The 16060-nt window shown below is 53.4% G+C and overlaps 3 protein-coding genes across 3 annotated transcripts; all 3 read left to right on the top strand.

The window, feature by feature from the left end:
* The first annotated feature begins 1486 nt into the window (after positions 1-1486).
* On the top strand, positions 1487-5831 carry B0T23DRAFT_373346 (uncharacterized protein). The gene is made up of 2 exons (XM_062836791.1): positions 1487-4820; positions 5216-5831. The coding sequence occupies exons 1-2, from the start codon at positions 1874-1876 to the stop codon at positions 5449-5451; spliced, it is 3183 nt and encodes a 1060-aa protein (XP_062695311.1). The 5' UTR covers positions 1487-1873; the 3' UTR covers positions 5452-5831.
* A 2218-nt stretch (positions 5832-8049) lies between these two features.
* B0T23DRAFT_310256 (uncharacterized protein) lies at positions 8050-11433 on the top strand (the record flags this gene model as incomplete). Its single annotated transcript, XM_062834575.1, has 7 exons — positions 8050-8284; positions 8415-8644; positions 8761-9069; positions 9137-9431; positions 9487-9578; positions 9632-9885; positions 9942-11433. The coding sequence occupies 7 exons, from the start codon at positions 8050-8052 to the stop codon at positions 11431-11433; spliced, it is 2907 nt and encodes a 968-aa protein (XP_062695310.1).
* A 1601-nt stretch (positions 11434-13034) lies between these two features.
* Positions 13035-15591, top strand: B0T23DRAFT_311574 (succinate dehydrogenase flavoprotein subunit mitochondrial precursor; the record flags this gene model as incomplete). Its single annotated transcript, XM_062834644.1, has 6 exons — positions 13035-13076; positions 13333-13390; positions 13528-13601; positions 13679-14007; positions 14083-15306; positions 15372-15591. The coding sequence occupies 6 exons, from the start codon at positions 13035-13037 to the stop codon at positions 15589-15591; spliced, it is 1947 nt and encodes a 648-aa protein (XP_062695309.1).
* Between the last annotated feature and the right edge of the window lie 469 nt (positions 15592-16060).

The following is a 16060-nucleotide window of genomic DNA, read 5'->3' as shown; positions in this document are numbered from 1 at the left end:
CGCAACCTCAACATCTGAAGGAGTTTGATGCTTCAAGGATATTGTGATGAATAGCATTCTCAAGATCCGGAAAGACCGCAGGCTGGTATGTGAGTATCATCTTCATAGAGAGGCATGAGCTTACTCCTCTAGCTGGTGCCGAATGATCCACTATAATGGACGGACGAACGGATTGACCTGCCATCTCGTCTCGACGACACGAGGTTCATCCGATCCTGAAGCGCCCGGCACCCCGGAGACGGGACGGCGGGAATCCCCACCCCAATTGAAACCCAAAATCCACATTTCCAGGAACTCCAAGGAACAGCTACGCGCTAGGGCATTGGTGTTGAAGCCCAAAACCCAAAAGTTGAATGTCGGTCAAGCTATCACGGCGAGGAGTCTTACATTGGCCGTTTATACTAACTAGTTCGGTCGACGGGGAGGTCACTCTGGAATTGGAACTCTGGCGGTTTCTCAGCTTGAAACCAGAAGTGCCGTTGTTAAGGCCACACCCTCTCTCCGTAGCCTCATCAGGTACACAAGAATTCCAGGGTCCTGCCAATAGCCGAAACTGTGAGGGAATGGATGCTCGACGGGGAACATAGAGCAAGGTTGGCCTGAATGCAGTGACATGGGTTGCCTGGATGACCAGAATTCAATCGGCTCCAACGAGGGAGAAAGTAGACAATGGAAGATATATGTAGTGTAAGAGAAAACAAGTTGGGCATCTCGCGAGGGTAGGGATGCCAACTCGTAACTGTCGAATCAGGCCGACATCCCATCCGTCTCGAGACTTGAAAGCCCTCAGATTGGTAATAAGACTGAATATATACAACAAAGACTGTAGTGTACTCCGTCCGTCCGTGGATCTCACTCATCTGGTTCACGCCACTTATTACACCTCGGCGGCACATACATGGATTATATGTTTTGGGTAAGGTCGAGAGTAGATCTAGTCACCTGCTCACTCGACTTTAGGAAACTTTTCATGGCCCTGGTGAGAGTAATTAAGGCCAGTTCAGTGTCCGACTTGCGTGCACTTGCTGATCGACTCATTCAAACACAGCTTCCTTCGTCTGATCGGATCGCGTCTGATGGTGAAGACCAAAATAGATCGAGAACTTCGGCCAAGGGCATATCCGCTCGTTCCCACCTCCACCTCACTAGCCTCTTCGTTTATTTGCCCAATCGTGTCAAAAAGGTATCCTCTCGCGGGCCCCAGGCGAACAGTCTGAGGCGAACGGCCAGTCACGGGTCTTGTGGGCAAGAGTTCCATAGACATCCCTCGAGGTCTTCCCAACTTTCTCATTAGCTGAACCCCGGCGTCTCCAACTGCGCACCCTGGCACGTCGTGGCCTGCCAGGCAACTCGGCACCCTGCACCCCCCCCTGCACACACCCCGCCATACGCAATCGTCCATCCACCCGCCTCGGGTCTCTGGCCCCGCCTCCAGCTGCCCTCACTCATCAGCAGCGCTGCCTACAACCTCCAACTCTACGACACCACCTGTTTTTTCTTCCTACCCGACATCTCTAATTCTCACCTCTCTTCGTCTAACCTGCCCAAGACGCGGGAAAATACCTACACACACCCGAAACCAACGCCGCCACGAGCTTCCACTTGCAGAGACTTTGGGTTACTTGGCGCTAGTATCTCACCCGTCCTTCTTCAGACATTGTACATTTCCATCCCAGGTATTGTCACTGTCACACGGGCGATCCAAGTACACAGCATACCTTAATTGTCACCGAGCCCTCCATCCCACCTCTTGAGTCATCTATCCAGTCATCTGGCCCCGCGATTCCACCACCAACTTCTACCCGATCTTCGGCATTCTATCCTTGATCGACCCTCGTCTTTCATTCCTCGCTCGAACGCGCCGGTTGTCGCAATGGCCGACCAGAGCAGATACAGATATCCATCAGCGGCGCCCCCAGTTGGGAGACGGTCCCCTCCCATGTACAATCCCGCACGCCTCTCCATGCCCATAACTGGTGCTGGAACCTATCAGTCGCTATACGGAGGCGAGATTCCAGTTCTCCCTACAACCCATGAGGCACTCCCTCTCCGATCGCCTGTTTCGTCTACTGCCACCGACTATCGTCCAACCACCATTCCCATCGACTCTGGTAGCTATGCCGTCAGAAAGGAGCCCATCCCACGGAGCATGAGCGTGAAGGACCACGGCACCAGAAGCCACCGATCTGCCACTCTCGACGCAGCCTCGAAGCGCCCCGTTATCAACCATGCGCCCCAATCACCAGTTCCCAGTAGCATACGATCAGGGAGCCCATCACGACCTGTCTACCGGACCAGCGATGAGTTTTACACACAACCTGCTTCCTCCTTGAACCGGTCACGAAGCGTTGCACGCGCCCCATTCAGCGCCAATATGGATGATGCCGAATACCAACGTCTACGAGAACGAACCGAACGAGAAAGAACGGAACATGAAAGATTTTATAGCCCCAGGGCTGCCGACCTGTACCGTGCGTCACGTCCGACAGTGCTCTATTCCAACACCCCCCGAGGCGCTCCTGGGTACGACGAAGAAGCATTTGTTGAGTACACAAAGCCAGGTGAATTGGCTCGCTATGATCTCGATCATCCTCATAGGCGCCGGCGCGAAAGCATGGATCACTACTATCGACCGGCGGTCAGTGTCTCATCTGATGTAGGACGCCCATATGACACCATTGACCGGCGGCTTTACGACCCAACACCGAACGCTTTCGGCTATGACAAACCCGGCCGAGATGCAATTTCCGGACTGCATGACCATAACAGCGTTCGTATTCCCGCACCTTCGGAAGTTCTTTCTGATACGGCGGTGCGCCGACCTCCTGCGCTTCTTGACACTCCGCTACTGCCAGGGTCTTCGGCGACTACAGAGCGCAATTCGCGCCGCGCTGCCTCTCGTCCGCGCCCAGTTTCCCTCATTCAGGAAATCCCAAGCCGATCAGTCCATCCTGATGAGTATCACCGAGTTCGGGAGGACGGCTACTATAAGGATGACGATATCTCGCAGCGCGGATTCGGCATCCGACCTGCTGCGAAGGACCATGAAGAGCGACGAAGGTCACCCCGTGAAAAGCGGTATCACGACGAACGACGAGACCCGCGTGAGCCCAGAAGGAGGTCTGACGAGGACCTGGAGCTTGTCAGGCAGAGGAACCACGACGACCGTGACCGACGAGACTATCATAACCTACCTTTGACTCGAGAATATCTTCCCGTTGACGACCGGGAAATCAGGCGCGACAAGCATGTCCCCATTAGCGACATTCCAGCTGCATCCGCAATGACAGTGGCATCAGCTATCAGCAGGGATGGTAGAGGTGATAGGGATATCGAGTCTCCGAGACGACGCTATGAGGAAGACTATGAGCGCCGAGATCCTGACCTGCACCCCAGGACCAACCGTCATGCTGAGCATTATGAGCATAGGAGGCTTGATGACCTTGAGCCCCGCCGGCTCGCCCCCCAGGAGGACGATTATGATCGTCGGAGGAATGATGTTCCTGAAACCTACACTCGGGTGAGCCGTAACGATGACGACTATGACCGCAGGAGGCCTGATGAACACGAAGCTCGCCCACGAACTGGCCACGGGGATGAGGACTATAATCGCAGGAGAGACGATGAGTTTGAGTCCCACAAGCGAACCGATTATAGAGACGATGACTATGACCGTAGAAGAGTGGATGATTTTGAGCATCATACACGGGATGGCCACAGAGATGATGATCACGAGCGACGGAGAACCGATGACCCTGAGCCTTTTCCACGAGACAGTCACAGAGACCGAGATTATGATCACAGCAGGGTCGATTATCGTGACACCCGCCAAGACGATCGCGATGAAGAACATGACGAACGTCGAAGGGAGGTCGATGATTCTGAGCCTCGCACTCGGCCTAGTCGTGAAGAAGGCTATCAAGATGACCGAAAGGTTGATGAATCTGAGCAGCACGTCAAAGCTGGCCGCGATGACTTTCGGAGAAGCCATGAAAGTTTCCAGATGGTCGACCTACCCGGAGGGTTCCCCGACGAAAAAGAGACTGGCGACGAAACAGATGCAGAAAGCCGAAGCCGCCATAGACGCGACACAGAGGCGAAACTCAACGGAGAGCCTGCCTCTTCGCCACCACAGGAACACTCGAGGGAACACTCCAGGGAACGCGATGACAAGGATGATGAGACGCACCGCCGATCGCGTCCTTCGTCTGCTTTCGATCCTAATGACACTGCAGGGCTGGAAGAGCTGAAGGCCGAGTTGGCAGCACAAGAAGCCAAGGAAAGTGCCAGCGAGGGTGGTCGCACGCCTAAAGAGCACTCGCCCGAACGGGAGCATTCGCCTGAGCGGGAACATTCGCCTGAGCGGGAGCATTCGCCTGAGCAGAAGCTTGCGCCAGTTGAAGATAATTCCAAACCCAACACTGAAGCCGATAACACAGCAATTGCTGAGAATGAAGTGGACGAAAGTAGGGGACGTGAACTAGTTCCTCATGGGCAGAAGCAAGTTCGCGTTGTGTCTCCCCCGAGAGAGAAAGAAGAGAAGAAGCCTATCAAAGGCATTCTTAAACAGCCAAAGGCACAGTTTCCAGAGCATCCTCCCCCTGCCCGGGAGGAAGTTCCCCCTCACAAGGACGACAAGACCAAACAAAACGTACCTCAGGGTGCTAAATGGACGAAGATCAACAGGAAGCTGGTCAATCCCGAGGCCCTGAATCTAGGAAAGGAGCGTTTCGAGGTCCGGGATGATTTTGTCATCGTCCTCCGGGTCTTGGATAAGGCTGATATCCAAAAGTACGCCGACATTACTGCTCAGTTGAGAGGTGGGTTGCTTCAATTTTCTTATCTCCAGACTCAATCCCTTTCCTACTTCTTGCCTTTTCCTGACCCTCAACTGTGATCCGCCCGCATACGGAACAACGACGTCGACTAACCCGCGTGCGTGTCCTTCGATCCGAGCTTCCATTGCGTATGTGCTTTCGCATGTGGTAGTGTTCGCTGCTCGTTTCGTTTCCGCCGTGCCTGCCTCGCCGAGTTTCACCCAATTCCGAATCGTGCCGCACCGTGTTGTCCTGTGCTGTCTCGTCGTTCGAATGCCCATCTAGCCTACCAACTATATCATCCCCGCCATGGCATCGCCATCCTTTCTTTGCTTCTTTCTGTTGCTTTTTGCAGGTCGTAAGAGATACAGGAATTGCTGACAACCCTTTTCTTTTAGAGAAACGAAGGAAGGAGTACGAAAACGAGCAGAATGCTAAGGCGCTGGTTCGCCATGAGAGAAACGGGTCGTATGATAGAGATGAGGAAGAAGGCAAGCGCCGCCGCCACCACCGAAAGGACAGAGAAGACGAGTATGACGACGGTAGGAGAGAGTACAGACGCCATCGCGCGATGGATGAACAAGATGCCTTGTATGACGCGAGGCAACCGTCGAGGTCCCACCGCAGAGAGTAAATTCAAGATACCCGATTGGTGAGGCTATATAGAGGATATGGAGACAAGAATGTTCTTGGAGACGGTTCACGAGATATGATCACTAGAGTTGATGATATGATGTTGCCTATATGGCCTTTTTATGCGAAGAAAGGAAAAGCCGGCGGCGTTTTGATCGATACCATGACGGTGTTGGTTCTTGAATGCGAGGCGGAGTGACTGTGTTTTCCACGGCATTGGAGGAGCATTTCATATTTTCGTGTTTCATATAGAGAGAGTATGAGTATGAGAAGCGACTGAAGTCTGATAGCATATCTTGTCCAAAACATAGTGTTGCCGCTTGTTCGGCTGTCCGCGCCGCAATATACTAGAGAGAAGGGGGCGTATATTATCCAGGTTCACACACTTTCAGGCCTTGACTGTAAAGTTGCTTACTCAGAAGGTGAGGAAATTTAATTACAGGTAGGCACACAATGCCTCACTGTTAGACTCTAAAGAACAACCCGTAAACTTACGACACTTATGATGATGTATCTTATCACCATAATATTCAGGGACATCTACCTAACTGTACCTCTGGCTTCCAAGTTTGCATCTGTATGACACTAAGTAGTGTAAGAACAGGACCAAAAACCAGCAGTTTCAGAGGCGGAGATACCTCCTGCCCTCTACCTATTGTACCACTGCTCCGCCCTGCCGTACCCCGCCGATGTACCGTCTCTCTCTGCAGCATCAGGAAATAGGGTATTCGACGCGCAATTCCTCGAATTATCTTCAACCCAGCCAGCCTTCCACATCTCGTATGGGTGATTAAATGGGAGAGACCTGGGACCCAGCAAACCTTACCAAGGGCTATGCCCATCCACACGTCCGGGTGTACTTGGGCTTAGCGATTAGTTTAGGTATGAGAGGGGGCGGGCAAAATGTAAGCTCTCCAGGTACAGAAAGACAAACGTCATCACACGCTAGCTCCCTGTAGTGTAATGGAGGGGCAGGGATAGCTAAGCCGGCACGCCGACGACCCTGGAAAGGCGCATCTGGACACCTAACCTGGGGCGCGCGCGACTTCCTTTCCATTCAACGTCCACATGGCAATTGACGCGGGTGGCAGGTGAAAGTTCCATTGCGCCACTTAGGTCCTCACTCCCAAGACCAGATGCCAAATGCCAAGGCGTCATCGGAGTGGCGCCCGGGCTGCATGCTGCGCGAAGCCCCAGTGCATGCTACCTCTACGATCCAGAATTGGATGTTTGGCATTCGTTCGTAGTTGGGCATTTCGCGGGTTGCATCGATGCATCGGATGCTTTTTCCGTCTTCCACCATTTGATTGCTAGACAACATCCATACGTCTTTCGTCGTCGTCGTCGTCGTCGTCGTCGACTGCCATATAGCATTGGAGCGCAGAGCTCTGAAACATTGGCAGACGGTAAAGCGACGGAAACTCCGAAAGAAACAAGTGACGAAGAGAAGCGAGAACGGGAGTGCCGGAATTGATCACCCGGACTGGCTGGGCTGTGTGACGGAGAAACTCGAATCGCCAGCTTTTTAGCCCGGAGGGGGAGCCAAACAAGAACTAGAGGTAGTAGTTAGGTACGTCCTGGACGGCGTCAGCAAAGACCCTGAGTTCGGGTACAACCACGAGACCTTACTTACCTTATCTCTTACACTATCTCATTGCCTTTTTCGTCACGTACAGCCTTTTTTGCCCCTGTTCTTTCGCTTCAACGTTATAGTCCTGCTCTGCCCCTCCGCAACGATCACCTCGCTTCCACGTAGGAAGAAACTAGCCTGGGACAGACGGGCGACAAACTACGAGCTAACGGCCCTCGCTGTCATCACACCTTGACCTCTCTACCTCTACCTCTACCTCTATTGTACCCCTCGTTACCTCCTTTCCTGGTGTTGGCTAAAGACCTGCCGCCCGTCATCTAACGGGAAAGAGTTGGAACTTTGTTTGTCGTGTTGGTGTTGAGCCTGCCAACTTTTGGTTGTTCCTACCAGCTCTTACCATTTACCTACCTATATACTTGCTACCAATACACCGCCTTTCAGCCAAATAGACCTCGCCTTTTCCGTCTTTCGTCCAGTCCTGACCGACCTCTCGTTTAAGAGCCAGCCCCAGTGGTGAACACTTCTTACGCAAAAGCACCAGCTTCCCTCCGTCAACTCCAGTCCAGTTTGAACAAACACCACTCAGTCTTTTGGCCGCCAAACCTGAACCAAGCCACACAGTAGGTATCTCACCTACAACCAAGTTCCTTTTTCGGACACTGGCACACCAACAAGACTGCGCCGAGCATTACAAGAACGACAACACCCATACGCGCCATCAGCCAAGAGGTGCAACACTGCCCACAAGCCTGCGCAACCCCATATCTTACCTTGGCTGCCCCACCAAAGCATACGTAAGGGACTCTATTTGAGGCAGGGCCCAGCACTCTCATACTACATACCAAGTCTCGCCGCGCGGCAAGCATATCTACATACAACGACTCGTACCGTATATAATCCCGAGAACATCTCTCCTCTCTCATTCCCAATATCGAGAGCCTCAAACTGATGAACGAGGGTTCTTGCAATAGTGCCTACTAGTCGAACACAATACCCCTTCCGGCAAGCATGTCATCGAATCCCGCCGAAATCGGCGAACTGTCACCACAGCAGCAGAGCAAGGAAGCCCAGAGCAATGGCAGCTCCGCCGTAGAGCCCAGCAATGCTTTGTCCAGCGGTCTTCCTACCCGCTCAGCAGTCCCAGCTCCGCTTACAGCAAAAAAAAGCCCGGCGGTCGATGGAAAACAGGATAACCAGGCGCTGATATCTCCACGACATATGTTGACGGGAAAACAAGAACACTGTAGGTGGATGTGCTGGTTTTGCCCCTTTTGAAGGAGTACCTATCCCTTTGCCGAAATAAAACTACACCCGGGAGCACATCTGATCTGGAGGAAGCCTCTGACTAACGATCCACCCAACCCTTGGAACAGATCTCAAGCGGGAACTCGTCTCGGAGCAGGTAAAATGGGAGATTTCGGAGCTGAACTCGCCAACCGCCTTGCGACGCTTTGGAGCCCCCTTCAAGTCCGACCTTGGGGAGATCTCGCCGCTGGATTCTGAGCTGCCGATCCTACGGTACATCTTCGTACACCATGTTCGCGAGTTCCCCTTTCTCGACAAGGCGAAGGAGAAGGAGTTCTGGCAGGATAAGTTGCAAGTGGTATGGTCACCCGTCCTCTTGGTCCTCTTACGAAGGCACTGCGACCCCGAAAAGAAGAAGAAAAACATACGTCATGGATTGGGCTTCTTGCTGACAACAATTCGGAAACATGATAGTTTCTCGAATCCTTTGCGAGCAAGAACATCTCATCATCGGAAGATCGCCTTGAAGAAACGAAGCGCAGGAAGCTTGCGTTGAAAGCACAGAAGTTGGTCGAGTTGATGATGGTGTCAGGTGTCCGTACATCTTCTGGGTTCGAGGAGAGGATAAGGTTCTCCGAGCTGGAAATCGTGGACGCAAACGCAATTGATACCGGGGTTCTCTCTTCTATGCCAGAGGGTAACTACTTGCATGGGTGGGATGTCAACATTGCCGGAGTTCGCATAACCTCGATTAAGCGAAATATCCGGTACCATAAGCATGCTGTACGTCTCGACTTTTGTATAACTTGAAACCTGATGTGGTGAGCATCCCCAGACTGACACTAGGCAGGAATTCTTGCTTCGGGTAAAACGAAAAGGAGAAAAGGAATACTTCGTTGGAAGGCGGTACGGGGACTTCAGCAAACTTTATAAGAATCTTCGGCTCGAGTTGCCCGGCAAAGTCCTCCCTGTTCTTCCTAAAAAGAACAAGACGAGCACGACAGCAACGGGCCTTTTTGGTGGTGGGGACGACTCGGAGGTTTCGTCTATATCATCTGCTTCTACACAGATGGTAAATAAGGATGCTCAACCGAACGGCGAGAGCGGGAGCACGGGCGGTGTCTCGAGGTTTCTTTCTGTGAGAGGTGAGTCATCGTCTTATGATGCGGTTACGAAAACATGAAGCTTACCGGTTTTTAGAGCATCGCCGTACAGGCTCGTCGTCTTCTAGGCGATCATCTCCTCGTCGGTCTGTGGACGATCACAGGTCGGATGGCCCGAGGAAAGAAGATGTTTGTGGCACTTCTGATACCAGACAAGAGTTAATGGCTGACACTCTTCATAGAACGTAACGCTCTTCCGCGAGAGCCAAAGGATATCCCTCCGCGCCTTCCTGCGCACCCTATTACAAAACCCACAGATTGCTCATACAAAAGCCATATCAGACTTTTTGACCCATAATCCTACAACCCTCAAAGATGAGGATTTGGAGGACATTATCCGTCGAAAGAAAATGGATGAGAAGAGGGTGGAGGAGCAGAAGAAGTTTTATGAAATCGCTCGGAAGCGGGCGGCGGATCTGGATGTATATATGGAAAAGTAAGTCTCATGCGGATGAAGTCAGGGATTCCAGTGCTGACAATAACGTCTTGTAGGTTCCGACAAGACATCGTTGAACATAACGGGTTGACCAATCTGTTCAAGGAAATCAAAGAGAAGGAAACCATTCAGGATCTTAGCATCCAGTACCAGAAGTTTGCCGAGTGGCTACGGATAGAGGTCGCTGCCACGATATACCACCTGTTCCTCGCCGAAGACAACTCGCCTGAGCTGTTTGCCCAAGCGAAGAAGATACATTCTTTGATTCCATACACGATTATGAAGAACGTCATTAGGATCGCCAACCCCGCCGCCGTCATGTCCAACGTTCTCGATATCTTCCTGGCTCAACCATTCGGTACCAGGTCCTTGATGCAACGCATATTCTCCCTGACCCTGAACGACGGCATCAGGAGCGTCCAGAAATCTATAGACGCACTCGCTGCCAAGATCGGCGACCCCGTGTTCGTGGACAAGCTTAAGCAGTTTTCAGATGGCGACGAGGCCCTAAAACTTGCGATCAGGGAGGAGGCTGTTCAAGACGATGTCGACATTATCGTTGCGATCCTGCGATCAGAGCAGATCTACCCGGCTCTCAATGCTGACCAGGTTACGCGACTGTACAATGCATATGTGGCTTTCAACAGCGCGGTTGAGAACGTGGACGAGGAGCTCAAGCAGGGCGCCCAGCTCTTCTCGTATCTCAAGCAGCTCATGAAGCTCTATCTCAGACAGAGGGACAAGTCTATGATGCTCAATCTTATTGAGGAACCTGTGACCCTGCAGCTGTTCAGAGATCTGTTCACAATCTTCTATGAGCCGCTTGTTAGGGTGTACAAGTCGGCGAATGTCTACAACAGCGTCACCGACTTTGCGGTGTTCGTCGATGACCTAATTCAGGTTGTTGAGAAATGTCGGGATCAGGATGCGTCTGCGGATCCTAACCAGACCGTGCAGGCGTTCATCGATTTGTGTCAACGCCACGAACAACACTTTTACAAGTTCGTCCACGAAGTTCACACGCATGACAACGGCTTGTTTACTCAGCTAATGGGCTGGATCGAGGGCATTCTTGAGTTCCTACGTCACGGACCAAAGAACGGCACGCTGGATATCAACGCGTTGTTCGAGGGAGCGGTGCAAAGCGGCGGAATTGACCATGACAAGGCGATAGACGAGATCAACAAGCTGATCGCGTGGCAGGAAGCCCGTAAAAAGTGGCACCAGGACAAGACTCGCCAGAAGATGGCGGCAGAAGGAGGTAGCATGGGTATTGACGCGGTGCCTGGAGGGTTCAGCGCCAGCGACTTTGGTCTGGACCAGATGGACCTGGAGGACATGCAGTACGAAGACGACTTGTCGGACTCGGAGGCGGAACAGGAGGTTCAGGAGGAGATGGACCCCATCGATGCCGAGCGGAGAAGGAGGGCCAAGAAACAGGACCGTCTACGGCGGAACGCCGGAGAGCCCACGAAGCCGGAGGTTTCGGAGGTCCACAAGCTCAAGGACGACTTTTTGGCAAAGCTGAGACAGGTACTTGCCCAGTAGTGCAGTGCAGTCTAGTCTAGTGTGATCTGGTGTAGAGGGCTTGCGGGCGAGTCACAACTCTACAACGTATGTTACTGATACAAGTCAAATGACAATAGAGTAATGATTATTGCCATCATCCCAAAGGCAAAGTATGGTACACTATAGGGGTGATTCGGGATCAAGGAACTTCAGAGAGAAACACAAGTGAGGGTTCTCTGGCATGAGCCGGACGAACCGGACAGGGATACCGGCGGAATTTACGATACAGAGCAAAACGTACGTACACGGATTTCTCGGGTATAACATGACATCACTGGCGATGTGTTTGGAACAAAGATGAGGACGGAGAGCAATGTTGCCTCAGTTGGTAGTAGTTTGAGTGGGGAAGAATGCGAGTAGCATAGCACCTAATGTCCTGTAGTTCTTTTCATAACGTTTCAAATAATAATGTCTGTAATTTCTCGTTGTACACTTACTATGTAGTGTATGTGTTCTTGGGATGTCCCGGATGACAGGTGTTGTACACTACACTACAGGACGACAACGTTCAGGGGTTTGTTCGATTTGGCTGTCCCTGAGTGGTTCATAAATGGCATGCCGAGGATAAAGATTTGGCTTAGAAGAACGACCCCACCGTAGAGGCACCGCCTGCACATGTTTTTGGATACACCTCCAGCGAATCTCGAGAACAATAATAATGTGACCTGTCTTTGGAAGTAAGATGGAAGACGTTGTCATGGGGTTGGAGGGCTAGAGACGAGAGCCTTCTGGAGCAACAACAACGGCGAGAGAAAGAAGGAGATGCGCCGGGTTTGGAAGTTGCCGTCTCTTGGATCTCTCGGATCTCTGCAGGGAACAGAGATCACGGGCATCATCCGAGGCTAACACGCCATTGGCCCTGGCTGCGCGTTCGCCAGCCAAAGAGCCAGGCACTGATCGCTGTGTAGAGGGTTAGGGGTTTGTCAGCATCCGGATCGTTGAGGCTCGACAGGGCAGCTTGTGGAGGGGCACGGAAGAGCAGACGGCGACCCTCGACGGGGCGGCGGTTGACGGTGGAGCCAGACGTAGCGCGGGCCACATGCCGGCAACTCGGGTAATACATTGTTTGTGATTGGTCGGCTCTCTGGTCGAGTGAGTGCGGATCGGGTCTTGGAATCATCGAAACCGAAACTGCCCTGCATGGACGTCCTTTTGTCTGACAGTGGCAAGCCCACTTTTGGGTCGTGCGGAAGGTATCTTTCAGTGAGGATGGATGTGGTTGCGGTGCCCGTTCGGCAAGCAAGGGAACTGGAGGTGCTCTCGAGTCCAACAGGCCAAAGTGCCACTGGGTCGGCTTCTGAGTGAGTGAGGTGTGGGTGTAGTGTAGAAACCAATTGTCAAATATTTGCTACGTGACCCCGACTCCCGAGCCCGTAGGGAAATTCGCAATTGTAATAATCCAACCCGGGCCACGCCGTCCAGCACCACCACCACCCACTCCATTCCCGTCGTACCCGTCCATCCTACCACTACCTACCTATCCCCAAAAACCCACCATCCCGTCCCGCCCGTCCTCCCCCCCTTCGACACCTCACCTACTCACCTACCGACTGTCAGTAGTAGTGAAGTGTTGTTGAACAATGTCCTCTTTGGCTTGGAGAAAGTTGGCTGCGGCGCCCACGGTGAGTGCTTTTCCTGTCTATTCATCTGGACCTCGGTGCTGTTTTTCGTGCGCGCATTGGCACCCTTGCAGAGCCGAGGAACAAAAGCGGGGAGAAATCAGGTCGTGAGGAGGAGGAGGAGGAGGAGGAGGAGAGAGAATGAAGCTCTTGGGGATCTCCAATCGCAGTATTGTGCACATGGAGACAGGAAGCGCAGCAGTCTACACACACCGAGAGAAAAGAACATTGTCACTGACCAGAGTCTCGTCTTCACCAGCTCGCGCGTGCCGCCAGCAGAGTCCAGAACAGAGCCTTTTCCTCGACAAGGCCGGCCGGTGAGTCCGAAGCATCCCGTCCTCCCACCCTCCGATCTCCCCGTTCCGCCTTCCGCCGTCGCGCGCACTGCGCCTCACGGATGCCGCAAAGGGTACTACTGTTCATGTTCACCCAAGGCTAACCGGCGACATCACAGCCCGCGTCATCGCTCCCGGTCCTCTCCGTGCTAAGGAGGCTTCTCCCCATCTCAGCAGCAAGTACCATGTCATCGTACGTGATATCCCATGCTATCCGATCACATGGAAAATCCCGCCCAAGAGGTGTTGACACGATCTCCCCTTTCTCAGGACCACGAGTACGATGCCATCGTTGTCGGTGCCGGCGGTGCCGGTCTCCGTGCCGCTTTCGGTCTCGCCGAGGCCGGCTTCAACACCGCCTGCATTTCCAAGCTCTTCCCCACCAGATCTCACACCGTCGCTGCCCAGGGTGGTATCAACGCTGCGCTCGGCAACATGCACGAGGATGACTGGAGGTGGCACATGTACGACACCGTCAAGGGCTCCGACTGGCTCGGTGACCAGGATGCTATTCACTACATGACCCGCGAGGCTCCCGCCTCCATTGTCGAGCTCGAGAACTACGGCTGCCCCTTCTCCCGTACCGAGGACGGCAAGATGTAAGTCTCTAGCCCGGGAAACCGTGCTGTCCGGAGCGCCCGAGGATGATTGCTTACAGTCTACACTCTCTACAGCTACCAGCGTGCTTTCGGTGGTCAGTCCAAGGAGTTCGGCAAGGGTGGCCAGGCCTACCGCTGCTGCGCTGCTGCCGATCGTACCGGCCACGCTCTTCTGCACACCCTCTACGGCCAGTCTCTCCGCCACAACACCAACTACTTCATCGAGTACTTCGCCGTCGACCTGATCATGCAGGATGGCGAGTGCCGTGGTGTCCTCGCCTACAACCAGGAGGACGGCACCCTCCACCGTTTCCTCGCCAACAACACCGTCCTCGCCACCGGTGGATACGGACGCGCCTACTTCTCCTGCACTTCCGCCCACACCTGCACCGGTGACGGTTCCGCCATGGTTGCCCGTGCCGGTCTTCCTAACCAGGATCTCGAGTTCGTCCAGTTCCACCCTACCGGTATCTACGGCGCCGGCTGCTTGATCACCGAGGGTGCTCGTGGTGAGGGTGGTTACCTCCTCAACTCCGAGGGTGAGCGTTTCATGGAGCGCTATGCCCCTACCGCCAAGGATCTCGCCTCCCGTGATGTCGTTTCCCGCTCCATGACCATGGAGATCCGCGAGGGCCGTGGTGTCGGCCCCGAGAAGGACCACATCTACCTCCAGCTCAGCCATCTTCCTGCCGAGATTCTCGCCGAGCGTCTTCCCGGTATCTCTGAGACCGCCGGTATCTTCGCTGGTGTCGATGTCCGCAAGCAGCCCATCCCCGTCCTTCCCACCGTTCACTACAACATGGGTGGTATCCCCACTCGCTACACTGGTGAGGTTCTTACCGTCGATGAGCAGGGCAACGACAAGGTTGTCCCTGGTCTCTTCGCTTGCGGTGAGGCTGCTTCCGTCTCTGTCCACGGTGCTAACCGCCTTGGCGCCAACTCTCTTCTCGACTTGGTCGTCTTCGGCCGTGCCGTCTCCCACACCATCCGTGACAAGTTCACTCCTGGCTCCAAGCTGAAGCCCATTGAGGCCGACGCCGGTTCCGAGTCCATCGAGGTCCTCGACAAGATCCGCACTTCCGACGGCCCCAAGAGCACTGCCGAGATCCGCCTCGCCATGCAGAAGACCATGCAGCGCGACGTCTCCGTCTTCCGTACCCAGGAGTCCCTTGACGAGGGTGTTGAGAAGATCACCCAGGTCGACCAGATGTTCGACCAGGTCGGCATCAAGGACCGCTCCATGATCTGGAACTCTGACCTCGTCGAGACCCTCGAGCTCCGCAACTTGCTCACTTGCGCGTAAGTGGCCCTTGCGATGATTTTGAATAAATGGTGAATAGATACTGATGAAATCGTGAATACAGCACCCAGACCGCCGTCTCCGCCGCCAACCGCAAGGAATCTCGTGGTGCCCACGCCCGTGAGGATTACCCCGAGCGTGACGACAAGAACTGGATGAAGCATACCCTCTCTTGGCAGAAGCAGCCCCACGGCAAGATCGAGCTCGGTTACCGCCGTGTCATTGACACGACTCTTGACGAGAAGGAGTGCCCCCCTGTTCCTCCTTTCAAGCGTGTCTACTAAAGAACTCAACGACTGCGCGATTTTATGATACGAATTCGATAATGGAGTCGTGTTTTATCCGCTGAAGAAAAGGCGTTCTTCATGAGTTATAACCTCACATGGTGCCATTGTCGGAGTCGGTCCGGTCGGTCGATGTTTTTCTATGATCACAGGTGGTGGTGCAACATACGAAATTATCAACAAAAGACGTTAACAAATCCGCCAAAAAGCTCTTCTGATACTTCGCTAAATGGGGTGCGATATTAATGGAGCCCTTGGCTGAGTTGGTAGGCGCGGTTGGTTTTATTTTCTACGTGCTTTGCGACCGTCCATGTGTGCGTTCATTGTACAGGTTTTTGGGAAAGAAAGAAGCATACATGAATATTGCATATAGCCCAGGATGGAAGGGAAGATAGGAAACGACAAGCGAGGGTTGGAAAAGAAGAACAACCGAATCAAGGGTCCTCGATCGGGTGGTCAGGCCTCAACG

Source organism: Neurospora hispaniola, assembly GCF_033458365.1.
Source record: "Neurospora hispaniola strain FGSC 10403 chromosome Unknown B0T23scaffold_2, whole genome shotgun sequence".
Classification (NCBI taxonomy): Eukaryota; Fungi; Ascomycota; class Sordariomycetes; order Sordariales; family Sordariaceae; genus Neurospora; species Neurospora hispaniola.
Note: the sequence above shows the minus strand (reverse complement) of the source record. Positions and strands in the feature narration are given on the sequence as shown.

What these genes read in the sequence shown, in the direction of transcription:
- B0T23DRAFT_373346 (XM_062836791.1), top strand. Translation starts at nt 1,874, where the DNA reads ATGGCCGACCAGAGCAGATACAGATATCCATCAGCGGCGCCCCCAGTT. An exon ending in CATTACTGCTCAGTTGAGAG is followed by an intron (nt 4,821 to 5,215) that starts GTGGGTTGCTTC and finishes CTTTTCTTTTAG; the next exon opens with AGAAACGAAGGAAGGAGTAC.